The 16,972-nt window shown below is 39.6% G+C and overlaps 1 protein-coding gene across 1 annotated transcript in view; it reads left to right on the top strand.

Annotated features, from left to right (window-relative positions):
• LOC122634789 (transcription factor sem-2-like) overlaps positions 1-15,960 on the top strand; it is a 21,242-nt gene extending 5,282 nt beyond the window's left edge. The window contains exon 2 of the mRNA XM_043824082.1: positions 13,845-15,960. Within this exon, the coding sequence (XP_043680017.1) occupies positions 13,845-15,227 (1,383 nt within the window). The 3' untranslated portion in view covers positions 15,228-15,960. The remainder of the gene's footprint in view (positions 1-13,844) is intronic.
• The last annotated feature ends 1,012 nt before the right edge of the window (positions 15,961-16,972 follow it).

The raw sequence follows: 16,972 nt of genomic DNA, 5'->3' as shown, positions 1-16,972 counted from the left end.
TCTCTCTCTCTCTCTCTCTATATCTATCTCTCTGTCTCTCTCAGGCCTCGCCTCTTCTCCGATAGGTACAATCCCATCAAATTACCTCGATTACCTGCAGCCTTGACGGCATACACGAGCCTCTCTAATAGACGGCACACCGACGTTAACGACGAAGCTCAGAAAACGTGTCCGTGGTCGTCGGCGTGCGCTCTCTCTCTCTCGCTCTCTCTCTCTCTCTCTCTCTCTCTCTCTCTCTCTCTCTCTCTCTTTCTCTCTCTTTCTCTCTCTTTCCTCACTGTTGTGTCGATAGTTTCTTCTTTATGTACATACGTATATATCACGTATATGTGACACGTACCTGTGTTCTCTCTCTCTCTCTCTCTCTCTCTCTCTCTCTCTCTCTCTCTCTCTCTCTCTCCTTCCTGATGTATGTGTATGCGCGCGCGTCTGTGCATGTGTGTGTATGTAAAAAAGAAAGAGGAGTAAAATTCGAGACGAGGGAGGGTAATATATCCTATTCGTTGTCATCGAGTGTCGTGAAAATCGACGTCTCCGGGAGTTATACGCTTATAAACACATATCGTTTAGATACGTGCGTGTATATACATACATACATACATACATACATACATACATACATACATACGTGCGTACATACATACATACATACATACATATACACATATGTCTACGTACGTGTGTATTTATACGATAGGTAAACGCAGTAGTTGACTCAAACGCAAAATTGTTTTGCGTACGAGCCCCGACCGTTATCGCCGAGAACGTCTTTGCGAGCCAGTCCTGGACTGTTTATGATCGAGCGATTATATTTCGACTCGACTTTCAAGGTTACGCCCGTCGTCGATGTTCGTCGGTGGCCGTCGGCGTCGTCGTCGTCGTCGGCGTCGTCGTTATCGTTGTCGACGAGGAAGATGATCGTGACTCGTTTTCGACAACGACGACATTGACGAGCGTGTGCACGTTCTTCGCTGCGTTCGTTCGTTCGTTCCTTGAACTTTCCTGGAATTCAAGCGGAGCGCGATGCAACGAGCCACGTTATCCGGTTATGAAACTTCCAAGAGGAGGAGGTGGAGGAGGAGATGGAGGAGGAGGAGGAGGAGGAGGAGGATGAGGAGCGTTATTCGCTTGTAAAAGTCGTTGCTTTGATGAAACTCGTTCGTTCGCTTTTTTGGTCTCTCTCTCACACACATATACACATACACTCACTCACTTACCCACATACATGCACACACACTTTCTCTCATTCATGAGAATTAATTTTACTATTACGTACGCGCAAAAAAAAAACAAGCAAAAGAAAAAGACCTGGATTAATTATTAATCAGTTCGATTAATTATAGTCTTCTTTCCTTCCTTTTTCGTTTCAATGTTTTATTTTGTTCGTATTAATTCCACGAATTTCTTATTAGAGAATTATTTTTCTCCGTTTCTCTTTTATGCGCGTGTATTGATAAAAAAAAAAGAAGAAGGAAGAAAAAAAGAGAAGGATAGATAGGAGATAGAAAAAGATATAAAATAGGAAGGAGAGGAACTCCGAGGAAAAGATAAAGAGAGAGCGAGAGGAAATTCTCTAAGCGCGTCGAGCAGAGGCAGAGTTAGTTGTTGCGAGGTTCGCTTCGAGGATTGCAACATGTGGAAAACTACTCGTAATTATTGCGGTTCAACCTTCGGGCAAGTTCGCAACACTGTCACTGGCGGAACCGAAGGAGAACGAACGATCGTTGCGATATGTAGTTATAAAGTTTCGTTTCTCAAAGTCGAACTCGTTCGATTAGTCACACACAAACTGAATAGCGTATTTTTAAGTGTTTGTCGCAGTGCGTATGTACGTATACACTCTGTGTGTGTGTGTGTGTGTGTGTCTGTTTGTCTGTCTACCTGTCTGTCTGTCTGTCTGTCTATCCCTCCGTTATGTATATATTCAGACATAAAGAGAAATTGATAGTTATTTCTTTTCACCGAATTCTTCGTAGCAAGTTCGTATTTTCTCTCTTTCTTTCTCTGACCCTGTCATTATCAGCATTATCATCATCACCCTCATCATCACCATCATCGTCATTTAGCATGCGTTATAGGATAGAATCGAACATCCGGTAGATTCTCAGCCATGATTCAGCGATTGGATCGATCTATCGATCGATCGATCGATGCTGCTGCTGCTGCTGCTACTACTACTACTACTACTACTACTACTACACTATTACTATTACTATTACTACTACTATTATTTTGATATTCCACTGGCGTATACTATTCGAGAACCAACGCGTCCGCTCGAAACTTACAATATTCTCTCGTATTCCTCTATTCTTGGTAAAAGTCGAACGAGAAATAATAGAGAAGAAGACGACGCGGGTATGATCGTCGATCGTTCGTGCCGTGCTAAGAAACTCGTCTACCGCTTTTCGAACGTGCTCAGAGTGGAATATTCAATTGGATAATAAGCTAGTCACGATCGTCCGAGGCGATATCAAATATTATTCGCATTTGAAATCGTTCGTGGTCTTACTCATACGTTTTCGTGTTACGTGAAAAGTTAGATACATATATGTAGATAGATAGATAGATAGATAGATAGATAGATAGATAGATAGTTAGTTAGTTGGATGGACGGAGCATCGATTAAATAAAAATTTCTAATCGAAGACTGAGAGAATAAAAAAGAGAGACAGAGAAAGCAATAAGAAATAGAATAAACCGATTGATAATGCACTTGTCACTCGACGGTTCTTGCAATGTCACGGAGATTAAATCGTCTACGTGATTTCGTCTATCTATTATCTATCTATCTATCTATATCTATTTATTCATCTGTCTCTCTCTCTCTCTCTCCTTCTTTCGATAAAATCACTTTGCCATCTCCATATAATCTTCTCACGGCTTACGGTCGTTCGCGATTTATCTTTCGAGATCGATCGCGAGGAGACGATCCCGCCGTCGTATGGGAAAGGTCATTCGCTGTTTGCTTTTTTATCGTGGGCTGTTTGCTTTTTCGAGATCGATGCACTTGTCGAGTAGACGCGCAAAGTCATCGAGATTAGATTTCTACGCGGATAGAGTATATATTTTTCTTTTCTTCTCTTTTTCTCATTCTTCCTCTTTCTCTCTCTCTCTCTCTCTATCTCTCTCTCTCGTTTTTGTTTTCCTCCTTGCGATAAAGAGCTACGAGACAAAAGCTTGAGGTAGTCCAAGAAGGCCCGAAAATCGTACGACGTCCAATCGTGTACTTAATTTCAATCGTACATCGAATTCCGTTATCGATCGATCGACTGGCCAAAAATTACATTTAATGAGTGGTTTTACCGATAAATAAAATTATGATCGTTAAATTTATATCTTACTTTCTACACATTTCTCTCTACACAGACAATATATATATATATATATATATATATATATATATATATATATATATATATAAAAGTGGAAAAAGTTAATCCAATAGTCGAACTTCGAACGATGAAATAATCAAACCGAGTCGCATAAACGCGTAAAAATTATTTTTTATGTTTCCGTTACACGTATTGTATGCAAATATCGAACTTTGTCGATAATGCTTACGACAAACTAACAAAACTTTTCAAAAACTACTTTGTACGATAAGAATAATTGATTTTTGCTTTACAAGTTAAAGAATCTTTCGTTTTGGTCTAACGTAAGGGAAAAAGATTTGTAGAAAATTATCAAGCTTGAAGGATTCTCTTTCAAGCACGTATCTCTTGCTCTCTCTACTCCGTTTTTCTCCAAAAAAAATTTCGGGCGTATTTAATCTTCTTTCGTCTAATAAACAGAAGCCACAGACGTAGAAGATATTCTTGTGTTATTTCTCCTTTTCTTGTCCTCAAACGACAACGATCTAACAACTCAACCAAATACCTACGGAACATCTCTCTCTCTCTCTCTCTCTCTCTATATATATATATATATATATATATATATATATATTTCTCTCTCTCTCTCTCTCTCTTTTAAACGCTCGTGCGCACTGATACACGTGCGTCGTCACGTACCGTTATTATAACGTTGTTCTCTTTCTCTCTCTATCTATTTATCTTTATCTATCTCTATCTATCTATCTATTCTCTCTTTCTTTCTCTCTCTCTCTCTCTCTCTCTCTCTCTACTATTCTGTTACGCGAGCTCGCGCACACCCGCTCGCTCGAACGCGAGCGCCCATATAAGCGCGCATCGCTTTCAACGAGTGAAACTGACCGCTTCGTCTCGCCATTTCACTGTCACTTTTGTAATACCGTTACGCCCGCTTACGCGGCCGTTACGGCACCAGAGCTTATCCGCATATCGTTTCATAATCGGAACCTCCGGAGTAATTCCGTGTGAGCTGCGAAATCTCTCATCGCAGATACTTCGCACATGGCCTCTTCTTTTTCTTCTTTTAACCCCCCATTCACCTCCCCCTCTTTTTCTTTTTCTCTCATTTCTTTTTTTCTCTTTCTTTACTCTTTCTGTTCCTCTCTTTCTCTCTCCTTTTCTGTATTAACATTTTATTCTCCATCTCTGTTTTTTGGTCGTGTCTCTGTTCCCGTCTCTCTGTCTCTATATTTCTTTCTCTGTCTATCTTTGCTTACTCCACTTGCGACGATCGAACAATAATCGCAGTGCAAGTCGAGGACGATTCACGTTTTATTAAGCAATCACGATTTATCGTTTATCGCGCAGACAGATAAATCGTTTCGCGCGGAGGTTTCGTAGGCGGGAGATTTGAATTTTTCGTCGGTCCTGACATTCTTTTTTTTTCCTCTATCCCCTTCCTCCCACCCTTTTCTTTTCCTCTCTTTTTGTTCTCTCTCGAAAAAGAGCGAGCGAATGAGAAGGAGAGAGGGGGAGGGAGGGAGGGAAGAATAAGCAAGTGTTCGACGTTACGACGATGGCCCAGTTTTTCTCCTTCACTTCGTAGAAAAGGAGAGAGATATAGTAGGGTGGGGGGTGAAAGAAAGAGAGAGAGAGAATGAGAATTTATCGCAGTCGGTCAGGATGTCGCTCGTCAGCTGACCGCCGCATGCGTCGCAAGTGTTCGTGTGCGTGCATATGCGTGTCTCCTCCTCAGGGTCCTTTTCCTCTCTCTCTCTCTCTCTCTCTCTCTCTCTCTCTCTCTCTCTCTCTCTTTCTGTCTCTGTCTCTATCTCTTCTCTTTCCATCCTTCTTCCGCTTCTTCCTGAATCGGCTGGCCGGTGCAACGGGTGTAAACTAGCTTTGCAACCTGTTTCGATTCTCGTTTTAAACGATACGTCCTCGACATTTCTCTCCTCCTCCTTCTCCTCCTCCTCCCCCTCCCCTTCCACCCTTTTAACCCCGCTATTACCATCCCCCTTCTCTCTTCGCCGATATCATACCGATTTAAATTGATTTCTAAAAACAATCTCGTATCGTTATAGATTAGAAATTGACCGATCGATATATTGCAAGTATCGCGTGTTGGTTTTTTGTTTTTCAGTCGATTAGAAGTCGAAATATATTAGAAATACGAGAAATTAATCGTGGGAAGGGGATATATATATATATATGTATATATGTATGTATGTATTATGTATATAAAACTAATCTATTCTGTTCTAAGTGCTCCACTCCATCTAGTCCTAATCCATTCTGTAAAAGATTATTAATGAGTCAAATCTATAAATGGTTTGTAAATTATCCGAGAATAATCGTTGTTGCATTTATAACGGGTGACGTGTATATTCTATAGATATACATGCATACACGTATGTACATATATACATATATAGATATATATAATATGTATATATATATATATATATATCTACATATTGAGTATGCGTATCTATTCGTAAGAATGTTTTAACGAGAAGCTAAATAAGTAAGCAAAAGGAAGCAGCTTCTCGTATACCGTTCTATATTTCGTAATCGAGAATACGGATGTGACGATTATACGAATGCCTCGATTATCAGCTCCTCTCCCGGACGACAAATACTCACTCGTGCATTATCTTAGATAGACGAGTACGAAGGCACGCGAGGCTTCGTCATCCAGCTGCCTGTCCTATCTCTCTCTCTTTCTCTTTCTCTTTCTCTCTCTCTCTCTCACTCTCTCTACCTCTACTTTCATTGGAAAAAAGAAACGAAAATAAAATTCGATTCCATTGTTATCTATCCGTGGCTTATCTTTCGACCAATTTCTCTCTCTCTCTCTCTCTCTCTCTCTCTCTCTCTCTCTCTTTCTCTCTCGCACATATCTTACGGTGGATAAGTTTCGTTCAATTTCAATTAAGGATGTTAAATCAACGAAATGTGAGTAAGGTGTGTGTGTGTGTGTGTGTGTGTGTGTGTGTGTGTGTGTGTGTGTGTGTGTGTGTAAGAGAAAGAGTTAAGATTATATATATATATATATATATATATATATATATATATATATATTATAGTCAAGGGCAGCAGCTGCATTCGCGCGAAAGTGTACATCCTTTTTTCTCCCTTCCCTCCATCCCTTGTACCACTACCTCGAGCCCCATCTTCCCTGCCTCTTCTCCCATCCCTCTCTTGCATTTTGCATTCTGTTAATACTAACCGAACACAACCACTTTGTTGCACGCTATGAAGTTACGCACCGTCGTACGATGCACGCGAGCGTTAAAGCTCTCTTTCCTCTCTCTCTCTCTCTCTCTCTCTCTCTCTCTCTCTCTCTCTCTCTCTGTCTCTCTCTGTCTCTCTCTCTCTCTGTTTATATGTCTGTCTGTCTGTCTGTGTCTCTCTCTCTCTTTCTCTCTCCCTCTTTCTCTCTCTCTCTCTCTCTCTCTTTCTCTCTCTCCTCCCTGTCTCTCTCTCTCTTCTTTCTTCGTACATTTTTTCCTTTTCTTTTTTTCTTTTTTTCTTCCTCTTTGGCTCTTTCCGTCGCGTGCAACAAATACGATAAGTCTTTCTACTTTCTTACCAAGCTGAATTATCGAATACGTCGATGATGATAATGACAACGAGAGGAATATGTCGCGTTCGCTATACATTCGTGCGTGCAACGTTCATTTCTTTTTTCTTTTTCTTTTTTCTTTCTCTTTTTTTTATGTACGTTTATATTCGTATATGTAATGCACAGTAATGCGGTTTTAAAAAGGATCCGATTGAAAAATAAACGACCGTTGGTATTCGACTCGTTACGATATCGTTATCAATTTTTGTCTTGACGCGTTACATTTATGTTTTATATTTCGTTACACGCGCGTGTGTGTGTGTATATATGCATGTATGTATGTATGTATGTATGTATTTATTAAATCGGCATAATGGTTGAATATATTAATATCTAATTGTGTACTTTACAAAAAAAAAAAAAGAAAGAAAAGGAAATCAGAAAATAAATATCGAAAATCGATAAAAGATTGAATTAACGTAGTCGAATCGAACAGACAATATCACAATTATTTTCGCGTTCTAAAATATTAACAAAAAATAAAGAAATATTAGCTGTTTTTATGGATTTTTGTATTGTCTTTATCTTTTTGTATATTTTTGTATTGCATTAACTTATTGTATATGCAATATTCTTATACTTTTTATACTAATTATATTTTAAAATGAATTATACTATATACTGAAATGAAATTGTGTGCTTTGCGAAAAATAGAAAGATACAAATAATATTCGAACGTTTAAAAAATTGAATTAGTATAGTCAGCATTAATATTACATTGTAAGATATTAACAAATTTTTAAACGAAAGAGTATTAAAAGTATTAGCTAGTTTTATAATTGTTTTATCTCTCTCTCTCTCTCTCTCTCTCTCTCTCTCTCTCTCTCTCTCTCTCTCTCTCTCTCTCTCTCTCTCTCTCTCTCTCTCTCTCTCTCTCTCTCTCTCTCTCTCTCTCTCTCTCTCTCTCTCGTTCTCTCTCATTTTTCATCGTAACCCACATTCGGAAAGCGGATCTCTCCTCTCTTTCCTCTTACAAGCATCGAACCACGTCGACATATAAAAGTATAATACGCGAAGCGTACGGTGTTGGTCGTCGCATTAACATACACCGCCATGTAATAAGAAACGCAAATCGCGATCAGATCGCTTATACGATGCCCTTCCTCCCAGTCTCTGCTGATCTCTCTCTCTCTCTCTCTCTCTCTCTCTCTCTCTCTCTCTCTCTCTCTCTCTCGTTCTCTCTCTTTTTCTCTTATTCTTTTTCTCATTCTCTCTTTCTCTCTTTCTCTCTTCTCACACTTACTCTCACTCTTACTATTATAAACTCGTCGTCACTTTCCTATAGTATAATGTAACGCATATTTATCTTTACACACTCACGTCCTATGTATACGTATATGCGTGCGCGCGTGCATGGATATATATTATATGTATATGTATATGTATATATGCATATGCGCGCATGGTTTTTCGCGGTAAATTTAAATAAGGAAGAGAGACAGAAATCGTTAGGATAAATCGCGAACGAGGCGGTAGATCGCCAAGCTCCGTCTCCGTGATTAATTTCGACGTTGATTTCGATCTTTCGTAAGAACCGGTCTCTCGATATAGTACCAACTCGCTCTCGATAATATATATATATATATATATATATATACACATTATACATATAAAAGTATATATATATCCTTTAACACGTTTAGATTTCACTCATAGATTTCACATTTTTATTTTTATGCAACGGGCAGCGTTCTCACGCGTGTACACGCTCGTTAATAACTTTTCTAACGACTCTTTTCTTAACACACACACACACACATACACACACTCTCTCTTTCTTTTTCTTTCATAGAACAGAAGAAAATGAAAACGTCGTCGTTAAGAGAAATACTCGCTTCTCGTGTTCCAACGTCCACCGAGCATACCTCGGTGATTATCTTGAAATTCGAGGGGACCACGTGGACGAATACGTTTTGCGGTTTCTATGCAGTCGTTAATCGATCGATCGATCAATCGATCGGTCGATCGACCGATCTCTATTGATCGAACGAAAGAAACGATTGTTGGCAATTAGTCAACCAGAAGCTTGTTTCTCTCTCTCTCTCTTTCTTTCTCTCTCTCTTAAATTCTTTTCAATGATTACATACATTTCGTTTTTTCGTTTCCAATTTCTCATTTTCTTCTTCCTCCATTTCGACTGCTTCCTAAACTTTTTCTTCTCTTGACCATATTGACCATATTCCCTAATCGTTTTCGTGTGCTTTGAAATAGGATATCGCGTATGCCATAAGGTCCTCTCTTCGTCTTCCATCTTAAAGTTTTCTTTCGAAACGTAATAACTACTACTTTTCTCTGTCGAAATATCTCTGGTCCCTCTTTAAAAACCGTATATTTTGGCTACGTGTGCATGCGTACACGCGCGCGCGCGCGTGTGTGTGAGAGAGAGAGAGAGAGAGAGAGAGAGAGAGAGAGATTGGGATTGGGATTCTCTTCGGTCGTCACGCTCGATCACTACTCGAACATCATCTACCCTATGATCCTTACGATTTTCACGGGTCGCAGGTAAATGCCGCTTCGCCGTGCAGGCTAATGATTTACGAGAACCATCTGAGAAGGATCCATCCATCCGTCCATTCGTCCATTCGTCGTCCGTCCGTTTGTGTTCGTCGTTCCCTCTTCCCCTTCTTCTTCTTCTTCTTCTTCTTCTTCTCCTTCTCTTTCTCCTTCTCCTTCTTTTTCCTTCGCCCCTTTCTCCTCACCTTCTCTGCCACGTTTGCTACTAACCCTCTTTATACCTTTTTGTCGGAGAATTTCTTTCTGACGAAGCCGATACATCATTAACGTTCCGTTTTAAGTTCAACCATCATGATTTTGTTAGTGATATTATTTATTTTCCTTTTTTCTTTTCTCTCTCTCTCTCTCTCTCTCTCTCTCTTTTTATTTCTCCTTGATTTATTTATTTATTTATTTATTTTTATTTTTGGCGTGTTGACTCGTTATCTAAAGATGTGCATTTAATTTTGTTAAATTCTTTTTCAAAAAATGTATACTTTAAAAGTAACGATGCGTTATCGTCACGAATTAATGTATCTCATTTAAATTAGAACCTTAAGTTTGTCTTATTGATTATAAATTGTATCACACGTTTGATATTAGTTGATGTATGTAGTTGTTGTAAATATACAATTGCGATCCTTGCAAAATAATGTATTTTGGTTAAATTAGAATTTTATTTAAATTAGAAAACGTGATAACATATCTCACGCATATACATACAACCGTTTACGTACGCAAATCGACGTCGTACGAATTCATACGAAAACAATTTTTTTTTAACAATTCTATCAATCTTTTTTTGCGCCGAAATGTTACTCTGCCGTACGTAGTTGAATTATTATTTCGTAATTTTATTATTATTCTACGAGCGAGAGAGAGAGAGAGAGAGAGAGAGAGAGAGAGAGAGAGAGAGAGAGAGAAGAAGAAGAAGAAAGAAAGATAACGCGCGCGAGAGAATTAGTATTCCGTTTAAATGCAAGTAGGTATGTATCGTACATACCTAAGTTCAAGTAGAATTTAGAAAAGAGACAAAGAGATAAGAAGAAATGGAAGAAAAAAAGAAACCAAAGGGAAAGAAAAAAGAAAAAACAAAAAGAGAAAAAGAAAACAAACAAGAAGAAAAAGAAAAGAAAAGAAGGGGAAAGATAGAATAGTTGGAAGGAAATGTTTCGAGATAATAATGTCAACGTGGGAGTTTTTAACGAAAAAGGTGTGTTAAGGTTTTACGTCTCCGATTGAAAACGGAAATACATATGTACCTATGTGTACATGGTATGACAAAGTTTAGAAGCGACCATGAAAGAATAGAAGAGGAAGTAGTAGTAGTAGTAGAAGAAGAAGAAGAAGAAGAAGAAGAAGAAGAAGAAGAAGAAGAGTTGTCGACATCGTCGTATTCGTATTCGTATTCGTATTCGTATTCGTTCGTTCGATCTATTTGAAAGTTTCTCACGTTCGCGTGGCAAATGACAATTCCATGTTTCACGGACATGAAGCGCGCGAGGTTCATGGAAGTTAACGAGGAAATGAACGACCCAGCAAGAAATCGTTTATCCTTCGTATCCACTCGTCGCCTAGAATAAGAGAAGTTTTCTTGTACGGGACACCTTCCTCTTCCTCTTTATCCCCTACTACATCCCTCCATTTCATTCCGTGCACCTCCCTATCTCTCTTCTTACCTCCCACCCTCACTCGGTTTTTTCGCGCTTCCTCTTCTTTTTCTTCTTTTTCTTTTGCCACCACGTAGAGTCGCCTTTCTCGTGTAGGAGGAAGACGTCTGTGAGAGTTGTCGTTGCATCCGGGATGAGTGCAACGATTTACGTTTTCGACTTTCTCTTAGTTCTCATGAAGAAAAGGGGATGGGCTAAACTTGATGAGCATAAACATCAAGAGAAAAAGAGAAAAAGGATGAGAGAGAAAGAGGTGCATGGATAGTTTATTAAACGTTTAAGAATGAATAGGCTATCACATATATATATATGTATGTATGTATGTATGTATTTATGTATGTATGTATGTATTTATGTATGTATGTATGTATTTATGTATGTATAACGTGAACTCATCTCATCATACGAGAGAGAGATGCATAGATAGTTTATTAAACGTTTAGGAACGAGTAGGATATATTAAATATACATATATGTATATATAAAATACGAATTCATTTCATCATGTATAAGAGAGATAGAGAGATGCATGGATAGTTTATTAAATGCTTAATGAGTAGGATCTTGTATATCGGATATGTATATATAATATAAACTCTCTTTCTCTCTCTTTCTCTCTCTCTCCCCCTCTTTCTCTCTAATGTTAGATTTATGATACCCGTCATTTAGACGGATTTGAAATTTCATGCTTAAAATTTTCTCGAGAAATCATTCCGTATTATTCTATAGGAATATATCTTGACTTTGATTGATGTTATGATATCAATACGTATCCTAATTTATTTCCGACCTTCTCATTTTCGAGCATCTGTATATAATATAATAAATAAATAAATAAATAAATAAATAAATTAAATAAATATATATACATACATATATTTATTTAACGAATTTAAATATTTCAAAATACGCAAGATAAAAAATAAAAAGAAAAGAAAAAAGAAAGATTCATTAAAATTCTTAAGTCGTGATAGACATTATATTTATTTATCGTCACGAAAACAATATCCTTGTTCAACGTGATACGATTTATAAAGCGGATAGTTAGAAATACGAATAGAAAAACACGTGTACGATTATACGAACATATAGTGATATCTAATAATGATCATCATCATCATCATCATCATTATTATTATTATTATTAATAACAACAACAATAACAACAGTAACAATAATAATAAGAATAAGAAAAGCGTGCGGTGCACGCGATCGATCCACGCGCGGAATTTACGAAGGCCAGCGAGTGTGGCCGAAGCGAGTTTAGATGCGACGGAGCGCGTATACGAGCTCGACCTTAGTCTCTTGATACTTCCGTCAGCTAAGACGGCTAATCGTGCATAACAACGCGCAACGAAGGAGGTTGCTTTTAGAAGAAGAGATCTCGTTCAACTAGTAGGAGCGTCCTCGAGATTTAGCGCGTACGGAAAATAAACGAGGGAGTAGTAGTTCGTCGTAGAGTAGTTGCTAGTTGTGTGTGTAGTTATAGATGTGTTGTTGTTGTGTATTGTTATTGTTATTATTCTTGTTATTATTGTTGAGTCGTTGTTTTCGTTGTGGAGAGTGACTCCAAGGAGGAGTATCTCGTGAATATCCCGTTACGTTGTAAGATTCTGTCGACGTGCGTTTCGTATCGACCGGTTACCGGAAAATCCACGATCGTTCCCACGGAACGGTTCTCATTATACAGCTTTTTCTTTCTTTTTTTTGTTTGTTTCTTTTCTTTTCTTTTTTTTAACTTGTCTATGGTGTTAGGGTCGGAACGAACCATTCGAATTATTCTCTTGTTTATGTGTGTACATTTAAATGTGTGTATGGGTATATATATTGCATGTACATACGTTTAGATATTATATTTTGATACGTGTACGTGCGAAAAGAATATATATATATATATATATATATGTGTGTGTATTTACGTATGATGCATTTACTGCATTAATGTATGCATAATATATTCAATAGATACATACAATATAATACACGCATGTAATGCATTTCAATAAAAATTCTACAATATACTGGTTACGTGCGATACATTTTAATAGAAACTTACGATACATTACACATATGTAATTTTATTCAATACAAACGTATAATATATATATATATATATATATATATATATATTATACACATTTAATAATTTTCAATAGAAACGTTATACGGTATACTGTATACATACATACATTTGAATGTATAGAGTACATAAGAAAGAGAGAGAAGAGAAAAACGGAGGGACTAAGGTTCTCACTTAACTCTCTTACGTACTTTCGAGTCTCGACCCAATTGCTAAGCAAAGCTAATACTTTTGCCTCTGAATATGCATTACGCGCGTGCTCGAACAATGAGCAGGCTTACCGCGCTCGCGCGTGCTATCGGTAAAGGATCGCCGTAATTGCACCGACGGTCCTTCGCGTCGCGTAGCGTCGCTTTTTGCGCAACGCCTTGTTTAAAGGTTTACCGAGAAGCCTTCGTAAAATATCAACGGACGAGGAGAGACTATCGAAAGCTTGTTAAGAGTAACATGAAACGATCCGTAGGTACCTTGCTAAAATCGAACGAGTTTTTTATTGGATGATTGGTCAAGTCGAGAAAAATTATTGCGTTATTTTGATCTGTGTGCGCGCGCGTGTGTGAGTTGCCGTTTCGTTTATTCTTTCTTTGCTCTCTTATTTCGGATATATAAGTTACGATACTAATGTACGATAATAACGTTTGTTATATCTTTCTATGTTACAGACGAAAAAGAACAACCCGAATCACATAAAACGGCCGATGAACGCGTTCATGGTCTGGTCACAGATCGAACGCAGGAAGATTTGCGAGGTCCAACCTGACATGCACAATGCCGAGATCAGCAAACGACTTGGTAGACGTTGGAAAACGTTGGACGAGGACGAGAGGAGACCGTTCATCGAGGAGGCAGAGAGATTAAGGCAATTACACATGATGGAATATCCGGATTACAAGTATCGACCACGGAAAAAGACGACGAAGCCAGCCCCGGCGCCAAAAGCTAAAGAATCCTCCGGTAAGAAACCGAGGAAATCGTCTACTTCCTCAAATTCCTCATCTTCCTCCTCCTCGTCTATCGGCGGTTCCTCGCCTTTATCACATTCGAAATCGCGGAACGACACGAACAACAACACGCAGACGCCATCGTTGAAGAGGTTGCAGGCTCAGCCGAGCACGAAGCCGGTTTCGAGGTTGAAGGTCAGGTTGGCCCTTGACAAGAGGCCTCTCGATTATACACCAGCGCCACCGATCGTCACGGCTAAAGTACCAAGCAGTCCTTCCTGCGACACACCGGATTCTCCAGAGTCTGCTAGCTTCTACGACGACAATTATCACGATAACGGTCCAGCCGCAGTGGCAGCAGCGGCTGCGGCCGCAGCTGCGATCGTCGGCGTTGGTTCACACGCCGGTTTACCACCCCCTTTACCACCTACCAGTTCGTTACTCGCCGCTAAGATCAAGCAAGAGACCGCATCGATCATGGATATGGATTACAAGACAACATCGACGACGAATACCGCGACACCGACTACCAGCTATACGAAGGACAGACTTTTATCATCCGTCAGAGGAGCCGGATCCTTTTCTACCTCCTTCTCATCGTCCTCTTCCTCCTCTTCAAATATTTCCTCATCGTCCTCCTCCTCCCTCTCGACCTCCGACGTCGACAGTCTCGGCAGGAGCACCACGGTTAGATCATCCACACCGTGCCATCTCGATCATCATCAACAGCAACATCCCTTCTCCATCAAAGAGGAACCCTTGGACCCGACTCTCGCCACGGCTACGACGACGATTGGCACGAGTCTTACATCTTCCTCATCCACCTCCTCGACATCCCCTACGAACAACTCCGGCGCCATAAAACTCGAAGAAGTATCCGGAAGTAATCCCAGCCTCGCCGATCTCTATTCCCTAACCGATCTCCTACAAATACAACCGTCCGACTTCAAACTCGATCTCGACATGGAAACCATTACCACCGATCTGGACTCCTTCGAAACGGCCAGCTCGAGTAGCGGTTCGCACTTTGAATTTTCCTGTACGCCCGACGTCACGGACATGTTGTCGAACATAGGCGTCAGTAACGAGTGGGTTAGCTTTTGAGTGAGCTACGACGACGACTACCTCTCGATCAACGCGTCGATCGATTTCCTCCTTACGTCTCTTCAAGCATATATTTTCCTTATCCGTCAACCGAGCGACTCGACGATCTCGATTTCTCCAAACTACGAGTTTCCTCGGAGCACCTTTCCAAAAAGCACATTTATCGATCAACCGCATAGCGCACCACCGCTAACGTCCTTTCTCTCTCTCTCTCTCTCTCTCTCTCTCTCTCTCTCTCTCTCTCTCTCTTCTGTTTGTGCTCGTCATCTTTTACGGTTTAAAGGGACAGAGACGGTTAAAGCGGCCGACACCAGACGTCGTTCTTTTACCAAACATATTTCAACTCGTTCTCATGCTGCTTCGAGGCGTTTCGAAAAGAAGGAAGGAGTAAGATATACGGGGGAGGGGGCAGGATTGGGGGAGGTACGCCTTAGGGACGACCGGAAACGGCCATCGAGTATGTGTATAGAGAGGGTCTGGAAAAGAGGCACCAGCTGTGTTGTCCCTTTGCTCTTTCACTCCTTCCGGTACCCCTCCGATTTATCCTACATAGTTCTCTCTCTTTCTCTTTTTCCTTACTTCATCCGTGGAATCCTTCGTACCCTCATCGTCGTCGTCGACCGAATTTAAACCCACGGTCAGCTGATCGCCAGCTGGTGCGGACTACTCGAATTCCTTCTTTTCACGTCCCTCGAAGAAAACTATCGTGAGATCGAAAAGAAAGAGAGAGAGAGAGGGGGGGGGAGGGAGGGAGGGAGGGAGAAACAGACAGAGGAACAGAGAAAGATAGAGAGAGAAAGTAAAGATGAAAAATAAGATGCTATCTTTCTCTCTTTTTCTCTTTTTCTATTTTTCTCGTAAATTAGATCGAACATCCGGCACGTTAGGTGGTGTTGCTCTTCCTATAGTTCTCTCCTACTTTTTATATACAATCATCCTGATTACTCGTCGACGCGAAGATCACCGAAACTGCCGTCACCAATACCACCAACACTAACTACCACCATCTCCACATCCCCCAAGCTGCACCTCACCATCGTTGTTGGTTACTCTTCTTAACGAGGAAACCTTCTTGATCCCAAGATGATTAACTTCGACGTCTATTAAGATTTCAAGCCGATATTTTCTTTTGTTCTTATTTTGTATATGTACTGTAGCATATTAGCGAGTAAGCTAGAACTTTTTTTTTCACGGTTTATATAAGATTGCGGATAGAGAAGTGTGTTTTTGTCAAGAGCCAACCGAGCAGCAAAACGATCCTCGCGGCGAGGATGATACGATGATGATGATGGTGATGATGATGATGATGATAATGATGATGATAATGATGATGATAATGATGATGATAATGATGATGATAATGATAATGATGATGATGATGATGATGATGATGATGATGATGATGATGATGATGATGACGATTATAATGATGGTGATGATGATGATGATTATAATGATGATGATTATAATGATGATTACGATGATGATGATGATGATGATGATGATGATGATGATGATGATGATGATGATAAGGACGGCGAAGATGACGATGATTCGTGAGCTTTTCTTTTTTACCATGTATTTTTTCTTATTATTTCTAACAGATCATTCGATCATTTTGTTCGTTTGCTTTTACTTTTACTATATCTTTTCTTTTCTTTCCTTTTTCTTTTGTTCTTTTTCTGTTCTTTTTTCCTTTTCTTCCCTATTACCTTCAACAGTCGAAAGATAGAAAAACAAATATG

This window comes from Vespula pensylvanica, chromosome 16 (genome assembly GCF_014466175.1).
Source record: "Vespula pensylvanica isolate Volc-1 chromosome 16, ASM1446617v1, whole genome shotgun sequence".
Classification (NCBI taxonomy): Eukaryota; Metazoa; Arthropoda; class Insecta; order Hymenoptera; family Vespidae; genus Vespula; species Vespula pensylvanica.
Note: the sequence above shows the minus strand (reverse complement) of the source record. Positions and strands in the feature narration are given on the sequence as shown.